The following is a 26,654-nucleotide window of genomic DNA, read 5'->3' on the forward strand; positions in this document are numbered from 1 at the left end:
GCACTTAGCAAGGAATTGGCAGATAGCAGAAAATAGCTGGACAGGATTCAAACTCCAAGGACTCAGAGCTGAAAAAGGATTTATTTGAATAGCAAAGTATAGCAGTGTATTTACTTCAGTTAAAATTAATAAAAGCTTTTAACTAAAAACATGAAGAAATTCAACTTCAAGTGGAAAGCAACTACATTGCTTCAAAGGTATGGTCACAGGGATATTTATTGCTTTCCTCCCTCACCATGTCATTTATTGCTTCTAGCAATAGGAAGGTATATTGATCTCCTTGATTGGGTGCATGTTCAAAAGTCAGATTAAACCTGAAGCTGCACAAAATTACTTAGCATACAGGAAATAAAATGCTTTATTTTTGTCCTAAATCAACTGTAGAAAAAAGGAGTATATTCATTGCATGTGAAAGGCACAGAGCCTGAAGTCCCAGAAAAAGCAGAGCAGTCAAAGGAGCGTAAGCTGCTTCACGCAGGTAGACAAGAGGCTTGGCCATGGTCTACAACAACAAAAACGACAGGGTTTTGTGCCAAAAGAAGTTCTTACTTCTGAAGGATCACCAGCTGAAACCATAACTTTATTTGGGTTTGGGGGATTTTTTTGTCCCAAGTTTTGTGCTTTCTTTACAAATGTCCTAAAATTGCTTATGACAGCGCTTAAAGTATCAGCTACCATGCTGAAGCCTTGTTTACGCTCACGACTCCACCACTGGCGATGGACTAGTGGGAACAGCAATAGAAATGGTTTCCAAAAAGCCAAACATTGCTCTGCTCCCGGGCTCGTGCTAAGCCCTGCTTCGGGTGGGAGGCTGGCCCGGCTGACCTCCGGGGTCCCCTGCAACCAATGTTTTCGTGAAACACTCTGTGAAATAGCATTCACAACTACTCAATCCCAGGCTTTTGGCTAGTAGCAAAGATGCCAGGCACCATGCTGACTTTGTTGAATCAGACATTTATAAACTGCATTCAGCCAGAACAGCTCACAGAGGATGCTGAAAAGGTAGGGTGGCTAGGAAGAGAAATAGAAAAAAGTAAAAAAGCAAAAAGAGAAAGAGGAAAAAGAGGAAAAAGAGGACAGTGAAAGAAGAAAGAGGAAGAATCTCAGTCACAGTGTCTCTAAATTGCTGCTTTATACTATCACATCTGCGTGAGACACTTTTATGGAACTTCTGTGATTCTATTCTATGATTCTAACTAGCTGATGGGACATTCTAGTCTTTTACAATGGCACGTAAAGACCCCAAACCACATTTAGCAGCTTCTTTTTCTTATAGCAACAGTTCACTTTTTCCCCTACTACTTATCAGTGTTGTATCTGCAGGAAACTGAGTGAGCCATTCTCCTGTTTTGCTAAGTACAGATGCAGCTCTTGATTTCACTTTTATGGACTAAAGCTAAAAGATGCTTTCCTCAGAAAACTGAAAGACCACATTTCAAGTCTGGCAGCAGCTGGTCTCAGCACCCAGCATGTGGCTCACCTAACTACAAGCGTGTAACTGAGACACCAAAAGAAGAGGACATTCACAAAGTCAGCTCTGCCATTTGGAAGAGCTCGTGCCCAAGGAAGCTGAGGGTGCTCCAGACTGACGGACCTCAAGTGGGAGCAGACTCCGGAACCACGTAACCACAGGGGGTGGAAGGGAGAAGTTAAGGCTAAGGCTGCAGGGCACTTCCACATATACAGACCAGCAAACGCCAGTCATACTGAAGCTTGACCTTTATATTCAGTACGGCGTGCCAACCTTCATCATCACTACTTCCTTCCCACGTTTCTTCCCCTTTCCTCCACTGAATTATGCTCTAAGTCCCCTAGAAAGTGTTTTGAGTATCTACATGCCTTGGACCATGATCTGGACTGGTACAATAGTAGAAATATTTAACAAAATTCAAGTCAAAGAGAAGGTATGGGTATTTTTAAATTCTTACTTCCCTTGGCCACTCTAAATAACTCTGGACAAGAACAAACTGTTTGTACCTACCAGTGGAAGACCTATCATCTATAAATTTGACCTACAGTGGCGTAACTGTGCAGAGAAATCCACATATGGGACGGTTTGCTTACGTATCTCTTTCCAACAGAATTTTCTTTTCACTGATTTCATCTGTTATTCTAGATTAAAATTGGAAGTTTCTGCAAAATAACTTCAGAATAATGTTTCTGGATTTGTCAGCAGCAGAAATCATAATTCATCCCATCATTTCTAATGCTTACATGGAAAAGTCAATAAAATGTGAAAAAAATGGAAGGGAGAAAGCTTCCTTTGTACTCGACAGCACCAGACCTATCATATTTTAGAACACTACCGGTACTACTACCTCAATAAAATTGTCAAACAAAGCACAAGTAGAGAAGTATGCTATTGTCATTTTTTAGGATTTCTTGAAGGTTTGTCAATAAGTTATTAGAAATTCACTCAAGTCTGAAAAACAAGTTATTTTTACACTCAAATTTGCAGTCTCTACTTTGGAACTGCAGATCGGTCAGCCACATAAAGTCATACACTGAAGCCCAAATCTTGCAGGTTGCCCCACACTGTGCACGTATATGTAAGGCCACCAGGACTATTTTGATTGCATGGACGTGTCTGCCTGTACAGAGAAAGCAAGTAAACACATTTTTTCCTGAAACTTGCTTGCACGCTCAAGTCTTCTTCAGTATTCCTAAGCAAGAAAAATTATGGCAATTTAATAAAACGTGGAGAAAATCCCGCAATGTGACAGATCAGCTATAAAAGCACACTGAAATGAAGACAACCCTTAAGCCATCAGAATTTTCTTCATGAGACCAGATTTTTTCTGTGTCATACTCAGCACACAGAGATTTTCAGTTTTCACAGCTGTAAGGAATTTGACAAGTAAACCTACTACAGTTAATAGCATTTTAATCTTTATGCATAATAATCACAAACCTACATTGTACAGGTTGGATAATAATAACTGACAGCTGAATTTGAAGTATACATTTCATTCCAAAATAGATGCGCATGTAGGTGGATGTGTTGTAGAAATATAATATACTACACGGCTGAGCCTAGATAAGCTGGTGATTCTCAAACGTCAGCATCATCTGCACAAAGTTAGGCTTGAAATCTGCTCTCTTAAATACCTGTTCATCCTTCTTATGACACTTTCTCTAAAGAGCTCGGTGAATAGCAGATAATATAAGTATCTAATGAGGTATGACAGAAACTCTGATGGAGCTAAACAGCAGAGATCTAAATTCTAATAAATAAATGAAGTAAAACATTTACTGCCAGCAACTATGTCAAGTTAGCCATAGGAAACTGTAGCTCTGCAGCTGGAGAAGGGCAATACTCTGCAAGCCAGAGAAGCAATGGAACTCCTCCAGCTTTGATTATTTATGGTGTGATGATGAAGGAACAACTTTCCATGTGAGGAACAGCTTTAAAGTTGAACAGTGAAGCTGAAATAGAGATTTAATGAAAAATCAGAGGGGAACAAAACTACAGCTACAAAACCAATAACATTCGTTTTAACAATTTAAAAACATAATTTATGTGCCAAACCAGATGTTAACTTGTCCAGCTTCAAGGTAAACAACAAACTGTATTCATAACAACCCTTCCGCTGAACAGCAAACACGCACTATTTAATGTTGCTGTAAATAAGTCTCACTTCGTAACTCCAAATGTTATCAAAATGAACACAAATGCAAAACAAACACATTTTAAACAAAGGACACATCTGTATTTAATGCAAAGCTATTTCCAAAAATCCCAACCTTTCATAATCTACCATAATCATAATAGCCTGAAACATAAGAATGCTTTCAGGCTCAGAAAAAAAGGCTTCTAATTTTAAACATTTATGAGGACACTGAGAAGTGGCTTAGAACCATGCTTCAAAACATGTTTTCAGGCTTTAAGTTGCTGAAAGCTGAGACTCCTTTACCCATTTGGCCTGCACTAGAGAAAGGGAGAGAAGCACAAAAATATGATGAAAACAAAAGATTGTACATGAAAATTTCCATTTAAAAAAAAAATGCAACCCACTCCCTCATCCCAAATCTCCTTCCTCCCATCATCATTGCACCTCCCCCTCCTTTTACACGAAATGAAAGGGAGTGACTCTTCTTGCTTGATAGCCACCACCAAACAACTCATCTACATCACTGGCTCTGATGCACCACCATTTTTAACAAATACTTTTTGAAAATATTTTTGAAGGACAACTCTGCCATCATTGGTGCTGTTCCTGAACAGGAGGGACTCCGTCTCAGAGCGGCATTCATTTCAGCTCAATTTAAACTATACCAAGGGATGGGTGATTTTGCAAGAAAGGTGATTTAATGTCCGTTCTAAATAATGAACATGATCAAACCTTTTTAATGTTTTTTGCCCAGCTCTTAAAATGCATGCTTTATGCTGGGAATGAACTTCCCTTTGATATATTATAACTATGTGAAGGAGGGATTGTTCTCACTTTTCTGTTTCAGGGTAAGCACCAAGCTGTTTGATTTTGAAAGTTAACGGATTAAGTTGGGGGGGAAAAAACACTTCTAAATGCAAACACACTCTACTAAGGTAAATATAGCCTCAGTTTGATATGAAACACTGACTTTAAAATTAGCTGTTCCTTTCCAAATACGCCATACATTCTCCTCCATCTACCCAGTGAAAATAAATATGAATATATTGTAGGCATTAAAAAATGGGTGTGTCAAGAATAAGAACAAGTAGTATTTTTTAAGTAGTTCAGCATACAAAAGTAATACACGAAAGCGAAGAAACAACCGCAAATATGTATTTATAGCAACAGATAGTAGGAAGGAAGTTTTGAAAATCCACAGGGATTCTTCCAGCTTACCAAGCACCTGTACAGTTCTGTGAGCATTCTCCTTTTGTCTTTTATTTTTCTTGGCTCCAGTCTTATAGTTCAACTCCAGGGCAAAGCACCATACAGTAAGAAATTACATTCAAAACTATTAGCTCATCAAAATTGCCTTTACTGTTTAAAAACATAACACACACACAAAATATCGCAACAGCTTCTGGAATCCCACTCAGAAAACCCAACATTTTTAGATCTCTTCTCATGTTCTCATCACCACAATTTTTGCAAAACAGTGAGAGGCGACCCAGGACATTTTAGGAATGACTCTTTCATCATTGCAATCCCTCAATTACAGTTTGACCACAAGAAGAAATTAATAGAGTAGTACTGTAGAGACAGTACTGGTGTATTTTTCAGTTTGCCCTCTGATGTGCTCTGACTTCCGCTGAACAGTGATATAGTGATTTCTTACGCTGTCTCCATTATTGCTCCCCAAATAATTCAGATGTACAGAAGGCTTTAAGTAACAGCAGTTTAAACACAAATTTCAAACTAGATTCAATGGCTTCAATGACCTTTTCATCAACACTGAGCTCCAGAACTCCATCTCCTTACAGCCTGAACTGACTTGCCCCCTTGGAGATGAGCTGAAATGGTCACTTACCACGCCTGCTCTGTAGCAGGGGGACACAGAATGCACTATGCCTGCACGACAGGCTGCTACAGCTTTGCATCCTGGTACAGTAACTGTTACTGGCCCCTGATATTGGAAGGTTAAGGTGCTGCATGCAATTCCTCTAGTACAGTAAATCTGGCAACACAAGTGAAAAAACCTCATTACCTGTACCATAGACTTAGAAGTGAAGGAACAATTTCCCTTTAAAGCCACAGACTGGGTCAACTGCAGAGGTACAAAAGCTGTATATCAAGAGTGTTAAAGCCAGAGTGCTAATGGTGTTGGCAGCAGTAGTGCTACTGTCACAGGAGGTACAAGGAATATGCTAAAAGTTCACTGTGAAACATGCAGTCTATTGCAGAATGTCAAACTTCCCAGGAGTAACCAACTCAGATTACTATTTTTAAAACAAACTTGTTTTTTTCATAAAGCAGTCAAGCTTTGAAGGTTCCATCTTCATGGGTGGCAACTAACTCGTCTTCAACCCAAAGAGCTACAGGCAAAAAAAATACATGTAGATTTTTCCACTTTAAAAATCCAAAGATCCTTGCTGTTACCAGGACAGAATATAACACCTAGAAGACCTGCCAATAACAAACCTGCAAGCAACGAACATGGTTGAAGACACTGAAATCAAGAAAACAAGAATTAAAAGCTCTTAAATTATAAAGATCCGGAATGCCGGCTGCATCTATGCACATTCAAATGATCCAGAGAACTGCATGGAAATACATATTTACCATAAAATCTGGAAGCACAGCTGGGACTGAAATTACATTTCCAGTCTGGTTTGTCATTTCATTCAAGATTGAGATTACTTCATATAAACTCATTTATTTCTGTGTGTTTAGTATCACTTAACTTGAAAATCTTTTTCCTTGATGTTAACCATTAGTATTGAGTATTTGCTGCTGCTAAGTTCCTTAAGCATGAATTTTAAGTACAGCGATCGGCTTGCATGTACCCAACTGGGATGATACTGGATAAATACATTTTCTATTTTAACAAAATAAAGGTTAGCATAACTTAAAAAAACCCCAACATACCCACCAAACAAACCTCAGAAGTGATACATCTCTTGAGTTAGTTTAGCAACACAGCAAAAAACCATAAACAATTTGGTAAGGTAGTTGATGTTTTTCACAGCATTGTAGAATTGAGCTTCAATATTCACCATTATTAGAAAGTTCAATAATGCCTTGTTTTGATAACAAACTAAAAACTGTCCATAAAGTGGAAGGGTCTTCACAGTTATGGTGACTCTGCCAATGATTACAAAGATCCTCTTTTCTTCCAAATAACTGTTTGCATAAAATGCAGTTATAGCCTGCTTTAGACCAGATTTCTATTTTTTTGCTTGGTGTACCAAACCCTGCATTTTGTATCTCCTTGGCTGCTTCACCGCTTCCTGACTGAGTCAGTTCACTTTTAGATAACATATCAACATTATTTTGATGGTGAAAGTATATCTGTCTTTTCAGTTTTGGAAAAGTATAAAACTCCTCCTCATGGGCACTGCATTTTGCTAAATGTCTTCTCTCATTGCGCTGTTTCCAGAAGTGGGTTGCATGTTTGATCAGTTCCCCCTTAGCTCCTCTATTTCCTTGCAAAACCCCTTCCTTTACTCTTCCCTGGATCTCTTCTCCATGTGAGCACAATAAGTGAAACTTCATTTCACCAAAAGACTGTGCAATAAACTGGCATCGACCACATTTGATCTGTAATTTCACTTCTCCTGCGTTATGGAACAGGTCCTCAAAATTGCACTTATTTCCCCTGTTAAAAAAAGGAAATACAAACTATTTCAGTATTAGCCATTCACAGAATAGAGATGGTAATTTCTGTCCTTATAAGTTCCAAGAAGAGATGACATTCATGAAACATTCTTTTAATTAAAAACAGGCACTGTTGCTACAGTATCTAATTTATTTGGAACAGAAAAAAAAGAGAAATAAAATAATAATAAGGCTGATTAGGAAACAACTGAAACCAAATGTTATTCAACACTACTGAGTTTAAGAATTGCCTCCAAAATTAGCCTTGGTAGAAATAATCTTTTAACAACACTAGCCTTTTAATAAAAGGTTAATAACGTTTTTTTCAGTTCCTGATTTAGTGAGGTCAATCCACATACTTCTAGCTCTGTGCTAGAAAAGTGAAAATGAATATTACCTGTAGCATAATACTAAGAGCAACTAACTTGTTTACACTGGGTGATCTAAGGTCAATTTAAGGTAAAACTACATGTCCCACCTCCCACTCCAAGATGGAAACAATGAAACTTCAAAGTTTCTTTTTTTTTCCTAAAACTTTGTAACACAGTTTTTAAAAGTTTAAATACCTAATTTACAATTGGACAGCCCCTCTCATTGATGTAGGACAGCTCCGCAGTATAAAGGAAACATACACACAGAGCTAGCAAGTCCCTGGTTTAAGTTAAGCCAATCAAAAGAAGATCTCCACAGAAACTTTCTCACAACACCTACAAAAAGGACCACATAATACTGTGTATTTATACACATTAGACAGATTACCCAACAAAACAGATAAACTGAATAATTCATTGTATGGCGGCTACTAAGGCTGAAAGAAAAGCACTGGTATTTCTTAGTTTAATACCTTAAAAATTTCTAACTGATGCACCAGAAAGTGGAGGTATGCAAAGCAAAACATGTAAAATTGAACTGTAGTGTCATAGTGAGGCGCCAGGTTAAAGCCCTGAGCTTAATAACGTGTACTTCAACAAAAGTAAATGCACAGTGGAACAAATAAAAAAAGCCAACATTTATACTGTGTCAAGAAATTTCACCTCAAAATCATAATGCAGAGATAAAAGAATGTTCTATCCATCTCATTATGGTAAATGTTAACTTTTCTACTTGGCTAAGTGATCGCAAAAGCAGCAGTAATCAACACACAAGATGGATTAGCTCACAGCACTCCAGAGAAGGAAATGGGATAATGATATTTCATAGGGTAAACAAACTACAAGCTAATACTGAAATATGAATTGCTTTTCACTTATTGCAGTTGGTTCACTTATCTTCTGGGGAAAACCCCAAAATGGGTAGGACACAGAAGACAGTGCAGATTAACAGAAAAAGCGCTGGCTGGGAGAAATCAACTGACCAAAACAGCTCCACAGGCAGTTTATCAGGTATTACTAGAATATATGCAAAATTACTTTAGATATTCAAGTGTCAGTAACAACTCATATTCAATAAATCAGCTAAAATATACCGGATGGTCTAATGGATTGACTAGATTCCTTAACAAAATATTTAAACCATTAGGAATCTCACTTGGGGGGGAAAAAAGCAACAATTTTCATGATGGTGACGTTTATGAATTTCCACTGACAACCCGAAATCCCATTTTCATTAGCATTTAATTAGTGAAAACACTCACCTCTCTGTTGCTTCTTCTGCATCTTTTGTATTTGTGTCTCTCTTCTTTAAAGCATCTTGCAGCTGTTGCTCGCTAGTAGAGGGCTCTGTGCTGATAACAACCCTGTGGACTTCTCTGAGGTGGCCAAAATACACTTTTGCATGGCCAAAAACTTTAGCACAGAATTCGCAGCACACAAGCTTTTTGGGTTTGCCTTCATTGTGATGAAGTTTCATATGCGTGCTCAGGCTTCCGAATGAATATATGCTTTCCGGCAAATTCGACAACTGTAAGGTCGTTTGTTTGTATGTGTGTTCATATGGTCCTGAAGATGGTGTTTAAACTGAAAGATATGGTTACAAACATGACATTTATGCAGCGGCTTAGGTATGGTTGAACATGCATTTCTACTTAAATCACTTGATTTAGCTGATGTAGCATCACCATGCTTGTAACTTAAATATTTATTGGGAAGTGAACTATTTAAAAAAATACCTTGGTCTAAACGGTCAGGAGACGGTGTCTCTACTATTGCTGCAGAAGTCAGAGGTGCAAAAGCCTGCACAACTACCACTGGTTTTGGTCTAATACTACGGTATTTTTTCACTGCCTCTGCTTTTTTGTCTTCAGGCGGCTGAAGATCAGCTTTCACCCTCTCTCTTCCTTCTCTAAACTTATTAATGATGCATTTCCTTCGTTTGGTCTGAAAAGCCAATAAATCATCTGGGGCTCTTCTCTTCCTGCCTCTTCTTCTACAGGCTGCACCGTTCAATTTTTTAAGACTGTCGACATCCACTTTATTGGATGGAGAGAAGGTATTTTCTCGAATGGTTTCTTTGGGGACTTGTGTAAATGATACAGCTAATCGCTTATCAGATGCTTTAGTAGGAACATGAAAGGTTTTCGCCAAAGCTGGTATCTTTTCACATTCAGGTCTTAGTGAAGGACCAGATACATCCATAACATTAGTATTCTGCTTAGATTTACAGAACACTGAGTTTTTCATCCTTGAGTAAGGCAAAATAGGAAGTTTTCCTTTTGGTGCTGATGGAGTCATCTGTATTGCACTGCCAAGAACTGCTGGTGACAGGACAGCAACAGAATTTGCAGAATTTGTGGGTTTTCCCTTTAGTTTCTCAGACGTTATGAATGATTCTCTTGTGGTTTCAGATGCTGTCTTCACAGAGAGTAGACTTAGTTTCATGGGATTAATTGTACTTGTCGGCTTCGATAAAGAGTCTTTAACTACAGATGGTCCAGAAACATTACCGTTAGTAATTTCAGTTTTGTTCACTAAAGGAGATCCAGATTCCACACAATTGCTTTTATTTACTAATGTGGCAACTGTAATTTCAGCTGAGTCACGGTCTGTTAGCATCGCTTGCTCAGTTGAATCTGAACTAGAATGAGTTTCAGGACGGTCTTCAGTTAAAGTAGTCATGGGGGAAGTCTGTGATGAGATCGATGCTTTGGCAGGAATCTTGTTATGTGCACCCAAAACAGAGATTTGTGCCGTTTTTTTGTCACTCAGCAATTTATTTCTTACAGATTGGTACCTAGGGATAGGCAGCTTTAGGTTTTCAGAAGGGGTCACATTTGACTGCTGGACTTGCTGCGTTAGGGAAGGGGCAACGTACGGCAAGGCCAACAGAGAAAAAGTCCCCTCATGACCAGCCACCTGCATGACAGCATAGTTTTGAGTTGGTACCACCAGCGGTTTAGAACCTGCAGCTGAAATCGGTGTATTTTGCTCAGGCAAAGATGGCTGAAGACAAGAAACCACTCCAGATGTTAAAATTTTTGGTACCATTTTTGGAGCAATGGTCCTAAACTGACTTTTCTTCTGAAAACTTCGTACTATATCCGAAGGGGATTTGTGTTTATCTGTAATAATAACATAACAAAGAGGTAATATAATATATAGTGTTTCTTTTTAAAAAATTACTGTATCGAAAATAACACTGCTTACAAAGAATACTATTACACACAAACTTATTAAAAATAATTAGGTATTTAAATGACCACTAAATTAAGTTTAGAACTGCAAAAGTTTCATGGACTAAACAAAAATACTCCTTGAAGCAATGTGCTTGAATATAGATATGCAAAAAAACCCCCTCTTAACCTAATCTTAAATCGATTACATGGCATTTCAGAACAAATACACTTATAAGCCTCTTCTGCCCTGGAAAAGCTGCACTAGCATGCTGGCAATATTCAGCTGGAAGAACTAACAGGGACAAGATTTAAACTCCATGATGCAGAACTTTTCTGAGCACCTGCTCTGATCATATCTCTCAACCAGAGTCATGCTACCTTTCAGAGTTTCTGTAACATTTAGAATCTGTGGGTTTTATCAGACACAGACTGTCCTGGTTTTGGCTGGGACAGAGTTAACTCTCTTCTTAGTAGCTGGTGCAGTGCTGTGGTTTAGATTTAGTGTAAGAATAATGTTGATAACATGCTGATGTTTTAGTTGTTGTTAAGTAGCATTTATAAGTTAAGGATTTTTCATTTCCCATGCTCTGCCAGCAAGCAGGTGTGCAAGAAGCTGGGAGGGAGCAGAGCCAGGACAGCTGACCCAAACTATCCAAAGGGGTATTCCATACCATGGAACTTTTTTTCCCCTCTTCTTTTTTTTGTTATATCCCTTTTCATTACTATTATTATTATTATTTCATTATTATTATTGTTAGTTTTATATTTTACTTTAGTTATTAAACCGTTCTTATCTCAACCCATGAGTTTTACCCTCTTTCCTGATTCTCCTCCCCATCCCACTGGGAGCGGGGCGGGGGAGTGAGGGAATGGCTGCGTGGTGCTTAACTGCTGGCTGGGGTTAAACCATGACACAGACCAAAGCTTACCTGATGAAGTCTTTAAAAAATTAGTGCTATAAAACATGCAAATAATGTGTAATAAAATCAAAGAGGACTTGAGAGAAGATGTACCATTGTTAAATACCCAATCACACACATTGCTTATGTGCCTTCAATGCACAATAGAACTATCGTAGTAAGTTATTCAAATATTTTCTTGAAAGATGCAATTATCATGGTTATATCACAGTTCCTTCCTGTTTCTACTTGTGTTAGTAAATGTCGCAAACATTTTTAGTAAAGAAGAATGTGAGGATAATTAAGTAAAACAAATAAAAGGAAAAAGGTAAAAAGTGTAAGATATAATCTGCATTGAGCAGCAGAGATATATGCTGACCTCTCAGACACGCCATAAAAAAAGGATTTGATATATAGTTAATTGTACCACTACCATTTTGTATAACAGCCTCATTACCCACTCCCAAATTCAACTACTGATGCCTCCAGTTCTCAAAAACTGGGATAGGTTTCCTGAAAAAAAATTAAAAATTCCCAACAATCTCAACCACTGAAAAATCAACTACAAAGATCCCAAGCAGAAAGGCAATTTGGGAAGGCAACAATGTAAGAAAAATTCATGTCGAGAGAGGAATCACATTTCAGTAGAAAATGTAAAAGTAAATGCTGGGACCTTGAAATATTGCAGTAAGGTAATTCCATAGGGAAGTTTCCATTCCTTACTATTTTAAAGCCTTGTATTACAAATGTATCTATACATGGTTATGGACTTAAAGAGGTAACTGTGAATTACTACCAACACTGGAAACTCCAGTAAGTTTATCTTAATCCTGGATGTTCTTCTCAGACGTCACATACTTTGCAACATGCACTGTAAGTTACAGAGCTATCATATTTCATGACTAGAACTCCTGGACAGATATACGTGCATACTCATGGTATGCACATGTGCAGTAAATCCACTGCCTTCAGGACATGCTACATTCACTGAACAATCACATATAAACTGTACAGTTCATACATAGTAGGACTGATGCTTCTCAAAACTCTTTGACCTACAGCAGGTTTATAGACTAATAGCTAGGCAGGGCATAAACCTTTGATCCTTTTATTGCCATCTACAGCATCAAACCCCAAGTCTATTATGCACCTTCTTGATCCTCCAATTAAGTGCAACTACTGGGCACCACCATAACTTTCTTTCTGCTCAACGTCTGTAGAGATGTCCAGAATTTCTAGATATTCTGTGCAGACTGGACTACTGTACACATGGAAATCCTGCAAAAATATAAAGAGAGATCCCTATACACAGGGATAAGTCCAGGCCTACAGAGTTTGTGCAACCTGGAAAAAGCAGAAACATGGTAACTTTAAAATTCTGTTTCCCTACAGCCCTTTTTATTCTCCAAAAGCTAGAAGCATGTACTATTTTCTCACTAAGAACTTCCATTTTTGACAATCTACAATCACTAAATATACAGAAACCTTTATCTTTTCAACTGCTAAGATTGCTAATAATACTCAGATCATTTTTTGTTTCCTGCAGGGTATCTTCTTGTTGCTGCTTTTGAGGAAACACTTTTAAGAGCTTCTAAGAAGTATAATAAAATGACATAAAGTATTGCAATCATTAACCAAACTAGCCCTGAACTTCAATGCTAGTTACAGGTCAAATTGTACAGCTTAAATACAGTAGATGACAGAACAAGTGTATTTTTCTTTCAGGGGACAGAGTCTGCTCTTATTTTTCCAAATTATGCTTGCCATATACTGACATTAAAGACTTTTTCCAAATCAGCAGTTATTCAGCTTGCCACAATATTCAATACGAAGCAGTTTCCATTCTCTCTCATGTTTGGCTTGTACCTCTCCCTTTTTATTTCAAAATCTCATTCGCTGATTTGCATACACTTTTTAGGAAAGCCAGCACTTCAGCAGACTACTACCTGTGCTAATTTACACTCCAAGTTATAAGGCACCCGCTCTCCAACCAACGGTAGCAAATGATGTGAGTTCAGGGAAAGACAGAAGTTTTGCTGTGGACATGCCACCTCTACAAAAGTGCAGAAATGGCAGTCAAAGCACCACAAAAGAAAGGTTAATTTGAGGTTAGGAGGAAATATTTGTAGAAATAATGCATGACTAGCTTTAAAAACAAGCACATGCTTCTCAAATACGTTGACTTGTCTACTGCAAAATCAGGCAGTAAAATCACTTTTCGTTAGTCTCTCCACATACTTTCTCAGCATTCCCCAAGAAAGTATCATTCCAGAAGCCAAGACCTTCATGAATATCAACCACAAAATGCTCCTTGAAACAAGGTCTGTTTAGATCAATATTCTTCTTATGCAGTTAACACAATACTAAGCATTGATATAACTGTTTGAGAAGCAATTTTTATACAAATGCTCTTTTTCCAACTAGTGTAATTTTTTCATAAATACGTCTTCCAGGCAAGCTATGTTTGGTATCACCCTTCAGTACAACTTTTTTTTTTTCTTTTTTTTCCCAAGTTTACATTAGACAGTTTAGCGCAGAAATATTCATTGCAGTGCCTCTGGTGAGCAAAGGATACTCCGCTCTGTATTTCCCTCTCATCCAACACAGCTGCTGTAGTTAAGCAGCTTAGCCAGTGTCTAAATATAGAGATGGGCTAGATGCAGACTAGCTGTCTGACGATCCTTCAGACTCGGTTAAGATTTTGCATGTGGACTGGGAAAGCTAATTGGAAGAACTGGTGGAAGACTATTTAGCATCTTGGATCAGGAAAAAGCAACCAGTCAATTCACAGACCGGAGGTCCTACTGACCCCACCCAGAGTGTGCAAGTATCATCAGCGACCAAAACTATTTTTTCCATTTATACTTGGCGAAAAGTTTCAACAATTTCCTTTGCACACAGAGATCGCTACAGTAATTCATGTCTTCGCCACCCTGACACTGAAGGACTTGAATACGCTCTGGCTGTCTGGCTACCAGGCGGCCACTTGGAAACTTACTATGCATCTTTCAGGGACATTGCACTTCTGTTCCACACCTTCTTCCAAATTATTTCTGTCTCTGATTCAAAGGACTCATTTTGACTTGTCAGTTGTGACCTGAGGAAAAGCCTTCATGCCTATGCAAACCCATGAAGTCTTGCATCTAAGAAGGGGAATTTTCAGTTAAGCGAGGCTCTGCAACGGCATTTTTGAGGATGGCCCTTGGTTTTAGACAACATTCTTTCTGCAAGTCAGTCTACAGGTCCTTCACTGGAAGGCAACAATTTTTATACTTCCTCTAAAATTTTCATTAAGAATAAAGGAAATGAATGAAAACATTAGATTTAATATCTGAATGACGTGAAGCTCATTTTCAACTGCTGTGTTCTCAGTCTTTCAAACAGTCACGGAGTTGGGGCAACAGGTAGACACTTTTAAACAATTAAGCACAAGGTTAAATCAAATGCAATTCAATCCATTTACTTTAAAAGTCTCTGTTAAAAGATTAATGGTTACCATGCTAGTACCTGCAAGTATCAAATCACTCAGAAACTTGCAGGATGTCATAAGCTTTCACCCCTTCTTAAATAACCTTAAAATTGTATAGGACTGGACAGCGATGCACCAATAAAAAAATCAATGATGCATCAAAGTCTCTGATCTAGCCATGCTGGGAAGAGTCCCCTGGAGGAAAGAAAGTCTTCCACGGGGCTGCTGTTCATTCATGGTTCCCCATCCTTCCTAAGTCATTCAAGTCTGGTCTACTCCAGTCTGTTCTGCCTTCTTTTTGTACCTCCTTCAGTTTGTTCTCTATGTAAAGCACGTAACATTGCTGAACTCAGACACTGTAGAAAGCATCAGAAGAAATTTAATTTTCCTCACTAATCTGGTCTGTTTTGAACATCAAAATAAACTACCAAAATGCCAGAAACCACAGTGTAACAGTGTCAATTTTTAAAATAATCCTTGTAGGACCACCTCACTTGTGTAGGTATGTATTTAATTTGTGTATGACTGGACAAGTGACAGAAAATAACACAAAAAAAGGATCATCTTGTTTTGAAGGGAAAGGCAGAATACAGATGAAAAAGATTAATGAAATATTTTATTAAATGCGTGTTTATGTTGCTGAGTCTTTTGCTGACTTTGAAAGGAAGAATATCTGTTCTATGAGAAAGAAAAAAATGCACAACTTTCTAACAGACAATACTAGATTTATTTCTGTCAATACTAGTTAATCATTCATTTTGCCAAATCTCCATACACACTAAGTACCTGTGGATACTGTCTTTCCAGCACAAGTTTCTTGGTTTTGCTGACCCAGCATACTTTGTTGGACACCATGTTTCTCTGCAGGATTAGCATGCAAAAAAACACGACCTGCAAAAGTGCTTCAGTCAGTTATAAATAGATCCCAGGACAAAAAAACCCCAAACAACCAACCCCCAAAACCAACAAAAATCAGAAAAAGACAATATAAAATGACAATATAAAACATAAACTTCCAGTTAATGCGTTAAGCAAGCTACTGCTTCTTGCTCTTTGCCATTTTTCTCTCCTCAAAAAATGTTTTAAAATCTAATATATTACATGCCAAATGCAAGGTGATAGCTTAATAACTGAGTAAAGCTGGTTAATGTGGTAAACAGATGGGATGCTTTAGCCTCAGTGTCATGGCAGATAGTCAACAGCACCAAAACAAAAAGCTCAGAAAAATGAAGGTTCAGTAGCTTTAGTGAGGCTTTTAAATATAGGGGCTAAATTCTATGCTGATTTACACTTTCCGTAATCCCATGTAAATCAATGGAACCGCAGATAGTCTAGAAAATAGAATTTGGCCTTCTATGTTCAAAACTAGTTTTGCCACACACCTATATGAAGTCAGGTTGGTAACAAAGCCTACAAATCAGGAGTGCCCAACTCTATATGTTATAACAATTAATTTGCAGTTGTTTCTATCTTTGTCTAATAATAACTATTTGGGCGGAACGTTCTGTTCTGGGTATCTGCCTCAGATAATTTTCTAAAATCAATTTCAACAGAAAATGCCAGCCACCCCCAGGTATGTCTACATTTAAAAAAAAAAAAAAAAAAAAAGAAGAATCTAGTAACACATCTGTGCATTAGACGAAGACCTTGATATTTGACACAGCAACGTCTCTTTTGTCTGTGAAAAGCTGCCCAAATTTGGCAAAGTTGTAAGCTCTTGGCATGTGTTCAATAGATACTTTAAGCAGCTAATTTTTCCAATGATTACATTCTATTGAACGTGCTCCTGCTTCAGGGTGGGCTGGATTTTTCCTAAAACTACAGCTTTAGGTCCAAACACCCAAGCTGGAACAAGGAAATGGTCTCTCCTTATCTCTTAACTGCTGAGCTGACAGTGTGGAAGAGAAACTAGGATATATACAGGGCAAGCAGGAAAAGGATAAGAGAACTAGAAATGAGAATAGGAAAGTGTCTAGGCCAAAGAGTCAGGGTGCGATATGGGAATTAAATGCAGACTTAAGATGGGTAACGAACATTACTATTACATGTGATTTGGAAAGGAGAAGCATTTAAGCCACAGGGATAATCTCATATCTTGCATTTCTTACCTTTTTAGTATTTGATTTTTTAAAGAGCAATATAATTACGTCTACATAGGAGTCCTTTTGTGCAATTTAGAATAGATTAGAAAAATAAACAATATAACGAAGTATTCTAATGCAAGATTGGAAAATCACAGTATATCACTCACACAAACACTAAGATACAGAATGTACAAATATGCTTAGAAAATGTGTTCTGGTATACCACAGGAGGAACAAGATCAAAACAGTTTGTTAAAATTCTAAAAGGGAATATTAGACCTCTTTAAAGCTATATATAATTAATTCCGATTTGAGCATCAATGTGATTTACTAGTTGCGCACTAAGCATTTTATCATTTAGAAAGGTCTTTGCTTTAAAGTCTGTGCAAGTTTATTATTTTAAGGGATTAGGATTATAGTGCATTTCAAGAAATTCTGTGAGCAGTGGGATGCTTCCTGGATTCCTTAAATAGCCTCCAAAAGACTCTTCTTAGCAGAAGAGAGCATTACAACAACAAAGTTACACAATAAAAATGTTTTTTTGACATTAACTGGACTCCATTAAAGCAGATGTTCAACCTTAAAATTTCTAGCGACATTTTTCAGTGTGGGAATAAGCTAAAACTATTTTTGGCATAAACAGTCATTTTGGACAGATAACTCATACAGTAATCCAAGATCATGGGTACATAGTTCATATTTAGGGAAGTTCTTCAGTTTCCTGTCTAATTCAGTCTTTTTTTTTCCCCGAAACATCCTTATTACACTATCAACCATATATTGAAGTATGCCAAAGTTTATACAGATCTACTTTTCAGAAAATTAGTATCTAACATAACTTATTCCAAAAAAAAAAAGGATGGAGGAAAAAATATTAATAATCTCTACTGTTAGGTAACTCCACTTTCTCAATTTCCAGAATTGCTTTCCTCTGTTGTCTGAAAGTATACATAGGAGTTGCTTCATTATCATACTGTTATCTATCTGGACTTCTGTAAGGCTTTTGACACGGTCTCCCACAACATCCTTATCTCTAAATTGGAGAGACATAGATTTGATAGATGGACTATTCGGTGGATAAGGAATTGACTGGATGGTCACATCCAGGGAGTAGTGGTCAATGGCTCAATGTCCAAATGGAGGTCAGTGGTGAGTGGCATCCCTCAGGGGTCCATATTGGGACCAGTACTGTTTAATATCTTCATCAGTGACATAGACAGTGGGATCAAGTGCACCCTCAGCAAATCTGCAGAAGACACAAAGCTGAGTGCTGCAGTTGACACGCCTGAGGGACGGGATGCCATTCAGAGGGACCTGGGCAAGCTCAAGAAGTGGGCCCATGTGAACCTCATGAGGTTCAACAAGGCCAAGTGCAAGGTCCCGCACATGGGTCAGGGCAACCCCCAGTATCAATATAGGCTGGGTGATGCAGGGATTGAGAGCAGCCCTGTGGAGAAGGACTTGCAGGTACCATACCGGTAGATGAAAAGCTGGGCATGAGCCGACAATGTGCGCTTGTAGCCCAGAAAGCCAACCGTATCCTGGGCTGCATCAAAAGAAGCATGGCCAGCAGGCTGAGGGAGGTGATTCTGCCCCTCTACTCTACTCTGGTGAGACCCCACCTGGAGTACTGCGTTCAGCTCTGGAGTCCTCAGTACAGGAAAGACATGGACCTGTTGGAGTGGGTCCAGAGGAGGGCCACAAAAATGATCTGAGGGCTGGAACACCTCTCCTATGAGGACAGGCTGAGAGAGTTGGGGTTGTTCAGCCTGGAGAAGAGAAGGCTCCGGGGAGACCTTATTGCAGCCTTTCAGTAGGGGGCTTATAAGAAAGATGGGGACAGATTTTTTTAACAGGGCCTGTAGCGATAGGACAAGGGGTAATGGTTTTATACTAAAAGAGGGTAGATTCAGACTAGATATAAGGAAGAAACTTTTTATGATGAGGGTGGTGAAACACTGGCACAGGTTGCCCAGAGAGGTGGTAGATGCCCCATCCCTGGAAACGTTCAAGGTCAGGTTGGACGGGGCTCTGAGCAACCTGGTCCAGTTGAAGATGTCCCTGCTCATTGCAGGAGGGTTGGACTAGATGACCTTTAAAGGTCCCTTCCAACCCAAACCATTCTATGATTCTATGATTCTATTTAAGGTTTCTTTCTGCAATTAAGGCTTCTTTCTGCCAATATAAACTCACTAGCACCTTGGCTCCAGTATTTCTGTCCTCAGAGAAAAGTGTAACATAAAACAATACCCATGCAAAAGCAGATCTGTTAAAAGTTAACACATCAAGAAATCAATGCATCTAGATACTATATTATCAGCATTAGCAACAATAATGATCTAAGACATCATTTTGGATTTCTCACAGACTTAGATTTCACGTATCTCTGTATTGTCCCAACACAAGTAACTTTTAAAATATGTATGAAATCCTATTTCTATAGGGAATAACAAGTGGTCAACAGCTTTGAGGTAACCCTTTTGAGATGTAATATCAAATGTATTAGCCACATGTGGGTAAATCAATATTCAAAAGCAACACCTTATATAAAACGTGGGCAATGCAAGGCTTAACACAACCTCGTATTAAAAAAGCCATTTCTGTGCTACTGTATAAAGGAAGAAAGTCTTGGAAGTCTTTCCTAAAAGTCAGAACATATATACATAAGAGATTTTTAAATACTCTTCTGCAATGAATTTAAAATACATTTATTAGCAGATCCACATGTTCTCTTAACACCTCTCATGCAGTGTTTGTGAACTCTAAAAGCTTTCCATTTTTTTGAAGGCACAGTCTTTCAAGTTATAAGCTACTCATTTCATATTAAGGTTAACATAATTAATAGGTTTTAAGCAGATCAAAATATTTTCATATCAGGAAATGAAAACTGACATAAGGAGAGCTAGACATAAAGCATCTGTAATTATTAATAACTTTTTCCACCTTCACAGCTGAAGAAATCACACAAATTTTTCTCACTATGGCAATAAGAGAACTTGGAGATAAGGTTTATGCAGATAAATCTATGGACTCAAGATGGTGCCTGGCCTCTGCAACCACACAATCACTATTGAAGATGAAAACACTGGTTCTTTTCTGTTTAAGCATGGACCTTCTGTCTGAGAGATACTGTTAGATACATCATCAAAGAGTGTGTTTCAGCTTCTATATGCCTCTACTAGTTTCAGCAACCAATCATGTCAAAACTTCAAGTGGGCATTATCTAGAAACCATGCTGCTCCGACAGGACTCAGTTGAGTAGAATGGAAATTATTTTGGTATAACTGCAAATCCAGTGGTTTGTCGGTTTTGCCCAGTCATTCTGTTCCACAGAGGACACCATCCCTGGAGATTTGCAAAGCAAAGCTTCGGTGACGCAGCCACTTGGGGGAACTAATTGTTCAGAAAATAGCTGAAGGGAGGTGATGGAAGCACTGGTCATAAACTTGTAATTCATAAACCTTCAATGGCATTGCAAATATAAATTAGGTACTTCAGAAGGTGGGGATAAACAGAAGATTCAAAAGAAAAGGTTGTAATTGGATTTTTAAAAATTATTTTCTGGGAGAACTGCCAGTTGAAATTTCTTTCAGCGAGCTTCAAGAAAGATATGGACCTAAACAGTAATTCATTCACTGTAAAGTCAATGTCAATGTAAAGTCCTTTTTAAAAGGTCTATCAAGATCACATCAACCTGGACAAAATCTTGATATGCTTAATGTAAGTGGTAATTAATAGACTTATTTTTTCCTTAAGTGCAGGTAACAACAACAACCAGGTCTGCCACAAAAACGAAGGCAGAATTCTTCAGAAACTATGCAGCACAAAAAGGTTAAGTAGAAACGTTTTATGAATAAATCATGAAATATTTTCTGACTAGACTCTTGCCTCCCCTTTCAAACAAGCTGAGAATAGAATTTATCTTCATCTTACTGAGAGTTTAATCCTGCTCCCTTCCCTCCATGGGACAGAAAACACGTACATCTGATTGCAGTAAGGGAATTACACCTCTTATTCCCAAAATTTATTTTTTGCAAATACTGATGTGCAAATAGAGAGCACAACAGAAAAGCAAAATTGTTCTTTTATAGAGTATCACTTTTTTTGTGAAAATCAGAGCACTTCTTTCTGAAGGGAGCCTGTATGCAAGAGAAAAAAAACAATTAATTCACCACTTTGGCTCAACAGAGCAAATACACTTTACTTGAGGCATTAAAAGCATCTGTATGGTGACTTCTGTAGTATAAACCTTGGAAAGTGCTCCCTCATTAAAGATGAACAGAGGATCAGAAGACTGTCAGTCTTGTCCTGGCCTATTTTGAGTCTTCCAGTATGAACTATACACAGGGTTTATCATTCCCCAAAGAAAGGGCCAGAACACAGAACAAAACTTAGATGATAGTTGGAGAGTATTTTCTGAGGGATTTTGTAAATAGCTCATTTATTTTGAAAATGACCTAAGTGATTTAACTTTTGAATGGGGAATCTCTATCCAGATTAAAACAAAAATAAAGATTAGAGGATCTCCACAGTACTTCAAATAGGTATGTATATTTTTTCAAAGACAGACACAGCCTGTATAGCATAGGAAAACCAAAACATCTCCAGAAAGCCTATGGTCCTGGCTAGGAAGACATTAGTTTTCAGAACATATAAAATGATCACTTGCTGCTGAATCTGAACATAGCTAGGCCTTTCTGGCAGTAGGATGTAGCAGAAAACAATTTAAATTACAGTATCTGAATGTGTTTCTTCCCCCTGTGCATAATTACAATTATTTGCAATGCTTATTGGCATTGCTAAGCTTGCCCATGCTAGCCACCGTATTGTTTAAAGCCAGCACCGGTTCTCAAAAGAAGGTACTGGATGTGCTGTGAAGGAATTGATTGAATGCACTGCTGGTAAGTGATAATATATCAGCAAACACTTGTAACGGGTGCCAACATACGAGGGAATTAAACCAGGAACGCAGTCAACAGGAATGTAGGCCAAAGATGATATCCTTAACTTGCCGTGTGCCGAAATATCAGCACATTTCTGATTAAATTCACGTGTATCCGGCGTGCGCTGGCAGACAAAGGAGCCCCTTGGCGCAGAGTCCAGCAGGGGGAGTCGGGCGCCCGTCACCGCTGCCTCGGGCCGCCGCGCCGGAGCCCGGCAAGCCGTGGGGCGGCCGGCAAGGCCGCGCCGGGGCACTTTCTGTTCCTTCTTTTACGTGCCAGCTCAGTTTAGATCTGCGACTCAGGCCGACTACCCTGCAGTAATTTTCAAACAACAGAAAGGCTGAACTATTTCTCTAGTAATCTTGTAACGCTAAATACGGCTTCTACTGAAATATCCCCAAAATCATGAAATCTTTTACAGCACCGCACACAACCTCTGAACAACTTCATGACGAGTTATGTCACTATTTCAAAACAGTCTACCTTTGCAAACTTTTCAGTCAATTCAATGTTCTGTATAAACTTGAGAACATCTTGAAGCAAAGCAGTTGAGCCTTCCTGTTAAAAGTAATTACTTCTATTAAACTATTTAGTATCTTCTGTAATTGCGGTACAATTTTTGTGCCAGAGATTTTTTTTTTTAAATCCTTTACTGATTTTGTGTTAATCTAGTTAATGTCCCAAATAACACGTCCGTGTTACTAAAAACATCAGTATTTATAACAGATGTTCTTCTTTTGGTTGACATCTGAAAACGAAGCCCTGTTACCAACATACTTTCCCATCCCAAGCAATACCCTGAAATCTTTGTCAAACTTTCTTGCTTTCATCATTGCTCATCTCATCTCACAAACCATCTGCATAAATAAAGATGTAAGCATCTGCTGCATGGCAAATGGTCTCAGGGGCAGATGTTTTTATCCTTGCATTCATGTCACTGGCTTGGATACATTATTTGAACAGATGTACGCAATCTGAAAGTGTCGTGTCCCACAGTGAAATGTCTCCAACTGCTTTCTATCAAAGTACATAAATGCTATTTGCACCTGCATTTATGTTAATGATATAAAGGCAGCAGGGGTTCCAGCAAAGTGAGAGTTGATGCTAAGAAACACATTTATGTGGCTAATTGAAGTTTGAGATCTCCCAGCACCAAACGACCATGCTAACATGGACACAAAATGTACTAAACAATACAGTGACTTTTTAAAAAACTATATGATTTTTTTAAAAATTAAAATAAACATACTCAAGGAGCAAAACTATGATTTCAGCCTGTGATACACTTTTCTAATGTATATTTCAAAAAGACAAAAAAGTATTAAATACGTTCCTAGACAAACCAGGACAGCCTTACATTTTGCACAATAATTGTATAAGATACACCATTATTTCATGTTAGAGTCATTTAACAAAAATGTTTTATAAATCTGACAATACCAAAGGTATTTCAGTTCTCTAAGGCACACTGGTATTTAATGTCATTATGGAGCACTATAAAAAAAACCCAGCACTTGCTCAACAGCAAATATTAACATGAGTGTGAATTACAGAATATGATGCTTCAATGATAATTTCATAATTCCTAGGAAAAAATTAAAATCTTAGAAGTTAAATATTTATCATTATTCAGAAAAGTGCATCTGTTTGAACATGGAGTTACAATTGCTTGTTATATAAATTATAATCACCTTTCTTATAAAACATTTTAAATTGAGAAAAATACAGATGCCCTGAAGGAGTACGTATCAAATTACAGAACTCTTGCTATTACATGACAAATGGTAGTGGTGAAGGGTTTATGCTGTCACTCAAAGAACTTGCGCTAAACATTACTTCCATACTCAACTGAAAAATAACAAGCACTTTCAAAGCATAGAAAGACTGACAAAAACGCTATACTGAATGTAACTGATGGATAGGTTCTACTTCCAATACCATTTATTTTCAAACCTTTTATTTGTAAGAAATGTACCAATGTTATAGCTGTACATAAATCATTATAAATTGCTAATATCCTCAACATTTTTGAAGTGTCATAACACATTTAAGAAACAAAAGTGATGCGTGACACGAGGACAAAAAAGAGTGATAGTAAAAATACAAAAAAATATACTGAGACTAGTATATTTGTAGAATATCACGATTTCACACTGATATAGCTCTTGGTCAGGATCTGGTTATGATTTCTAACATGAACCCTCACTTTCAAAGCATACAACATGGCTCTTATAATTCACTCTGGGTGCAAGTTGATAGCAGGATACTGACTGGAATGGATTTTTGTTTAGGAAAAAAAAAAGTCTTCAAAAAAACCTGAAAGCAAATGATTCATCAGTTTCAAGTTTGCAAACAGCTTCACAGTCTATATTCTCCTCCTGTTATTCAGAAATGGCTTTAATATAAAGATAACACATTCAGTTTGACTACAACAGTGGTCAAATTCCTGTTATTTAAAGGAAAAATTAAATTAAGGCTTTTAAGTATTAGAGTTAAGTATTTCAGTCATAAGCATATGGACGTACAGCACATTGCAGGATGAACAGCTTTACACAACAGTAAGTACCGCCTCCCTTGAAAGAATAGTCCCATTAGACACAGAACTCATCAACTAAGATCAATTTGCATGACATCCTTCTAGAATAGCTTCCTCAGAATTATTACAGTATTATAAAAATACTCAGTCTTGACAAAACGGGTAAAGTATAAACTTACATGACAGTAAAAGCTCAAGGCTTCAAGTTAAGTAATATATAGTGCTTTTCTTAATTAACATAAGCACTAACAATGGAAACTTAACTGACAACCTGCAATGGTTCTGAAAGGTCCATTAGAGCTTATGTCATACCCATCAAACATTCACTCACATTTAAGAAGTATCATTAAAAATGACATTCAACTTAAAAATCATATTTAAACATTAGCATTGTGACACAGATCAAAAGGGAAAGGAAATTAAAGTTATGGCTGCACATTTAGAGGCCTGGGAATACACAGTTGCAGCACAAATACCCTTACTAATAACAGAGGGAAAAATTCAAGACGCTAACCCTACTGAAAACTAAATCAACAAAAGATGACTTCTGAAGAGACAAAACATAGAAGAAATATAGTTAAACACAAAAAATGTTAGTAAGGATAGGAATGCTGCAGAAAAGGCACTTAAAATCTAAAAATCTAAGTTTATATTTAGAAAATATTTATTTTCTTGTTTGTGCTAGTCTTGTAGCATAACTTACAAATAGATTTGACCCCCAATTATATGGGCGTCAAATATGACAATGATTTTCAAATATATGAGGATAAAAAAGTTGCAATAAACCCTGAACACTTAGTTCTGCTGAATCAGACAAGAAGCAGATTTATATATTTCAACTATAGGTGGTAACAGTAATTAGCAATGTCCTAAAGAAGAAAACAATCTTAGCTATTGCAATTGTTTCAAGTGATAAATGCTGCAGTATAATGGCTTCTTTTTTTTTTTAAACCACATCAGGGTAGAATAGTAGACACGAGTGATTTATTAATGATGATGATATTTCATCCACATTTTGAATCACAAGCATCTAATTTCTCAAAAAAAGTATAGAAAGTATACCATACCTGCAGAAAAAGTTAAAGGATTCTGCATTATGCCCTTTAATAGTTAGGACAACGTTCCTGGAAAGAAGAAATACAGATACTTAGAAATTCTGATAATTTTTCATAAACTAAAAAAAAATAGGACAATGGCAACAGTTTTCCAAAATTATACTTCAGAATGGATCCCAGTATGCCCATACCTCATGCAAAACACCACCAGAGTTTTAAACCAAGTGTTTCTCTGGATCACACATACCCTTATATGCACTCTGCATATTTCAACACTGGGTACAACTAACTTAGGCTTCTTGTAATTGAAAACCCCCGTTAAAGCCAGAAAAGAGGACATGTCATGAATTCCAATGTGACAATGCATTCTGAAGAATAACAATGTAAGGTTAAGCAATCATCTTCCTTCAAACATCTGACTGCACGGATCCCATATAACTGACTGACAAGCAGAATCTTCCATGGATGCTACAATGAAGACATAAGCTTGCATTTGCGAAGCAAACGTTACACTGCCACCTCTCCTGAGTTTGACATTGGTACTTACCGCAAAATTTGATGCATAATGTTTGACATAAAATAGCATTACATCAAGTGGCCACCCAGTAACTTAAGAGTTGGCTATTTCTTTCCAGTGCAGTCAGTGTGTTGCTTAAGCTTTGGTCAAGTGTGATTCAACAGTCAAGTAAGAAAGACATAGTATAACATAATGACTATATAAAATTGTATTATTATCCACTTAGATTTTCTTTATCATAAAATGGTCTAGCTTTTGGAATGGCTGCATAGTAGTTTGGTTCAGCTGAACACCACTAACATGTTAAAAGTCACACAGGGTATAAAACTCTTGTTCTCCTGATGCAGTTGGAGG

At 37.6% G+C, this 26,654-nt stretch overlaps 1 protein-coding gene across 1 annotated transcript; it reads right to left on the reverse strand.

Annotated features, from left to right (window-relative positions):
• Positions 1–4,947: 4,947 nt before the first annotated feature.
• Positions 4,948–25,823, reverse strand: ZNF438 (zinc finger protein 438). Its single transcript, XM_050892014.1, is given in 5 exon segments — positions 4,948–7,248; positions 8,881–9,115; positions 9,118–10,743; positions 15,952–16,056; positions 25,796–25,823. Coding segments are annotated over 5 exon segments (2,607 nt in total). The 3' UTR covers positions 4,948–6,635.
• Positions 25,824–26,654: the final 831 nt, after the last annotated feature.

This window comes from Gymnogyps californianus, chromosome 2 (assembly GCF_018139145.2).
Source record: "Gymnogyps californianus isolate 813 chromosome 2, ASM1813914v2, whole genome shotgun sequence".
NCBI classification, from domain to species: domain Eukaryota; kingdom Metazoa; phylum Chordata; class Aves; order Accipitriformes; family Cathartidae; genus Gymnogyps; species Gymnogyps californianus.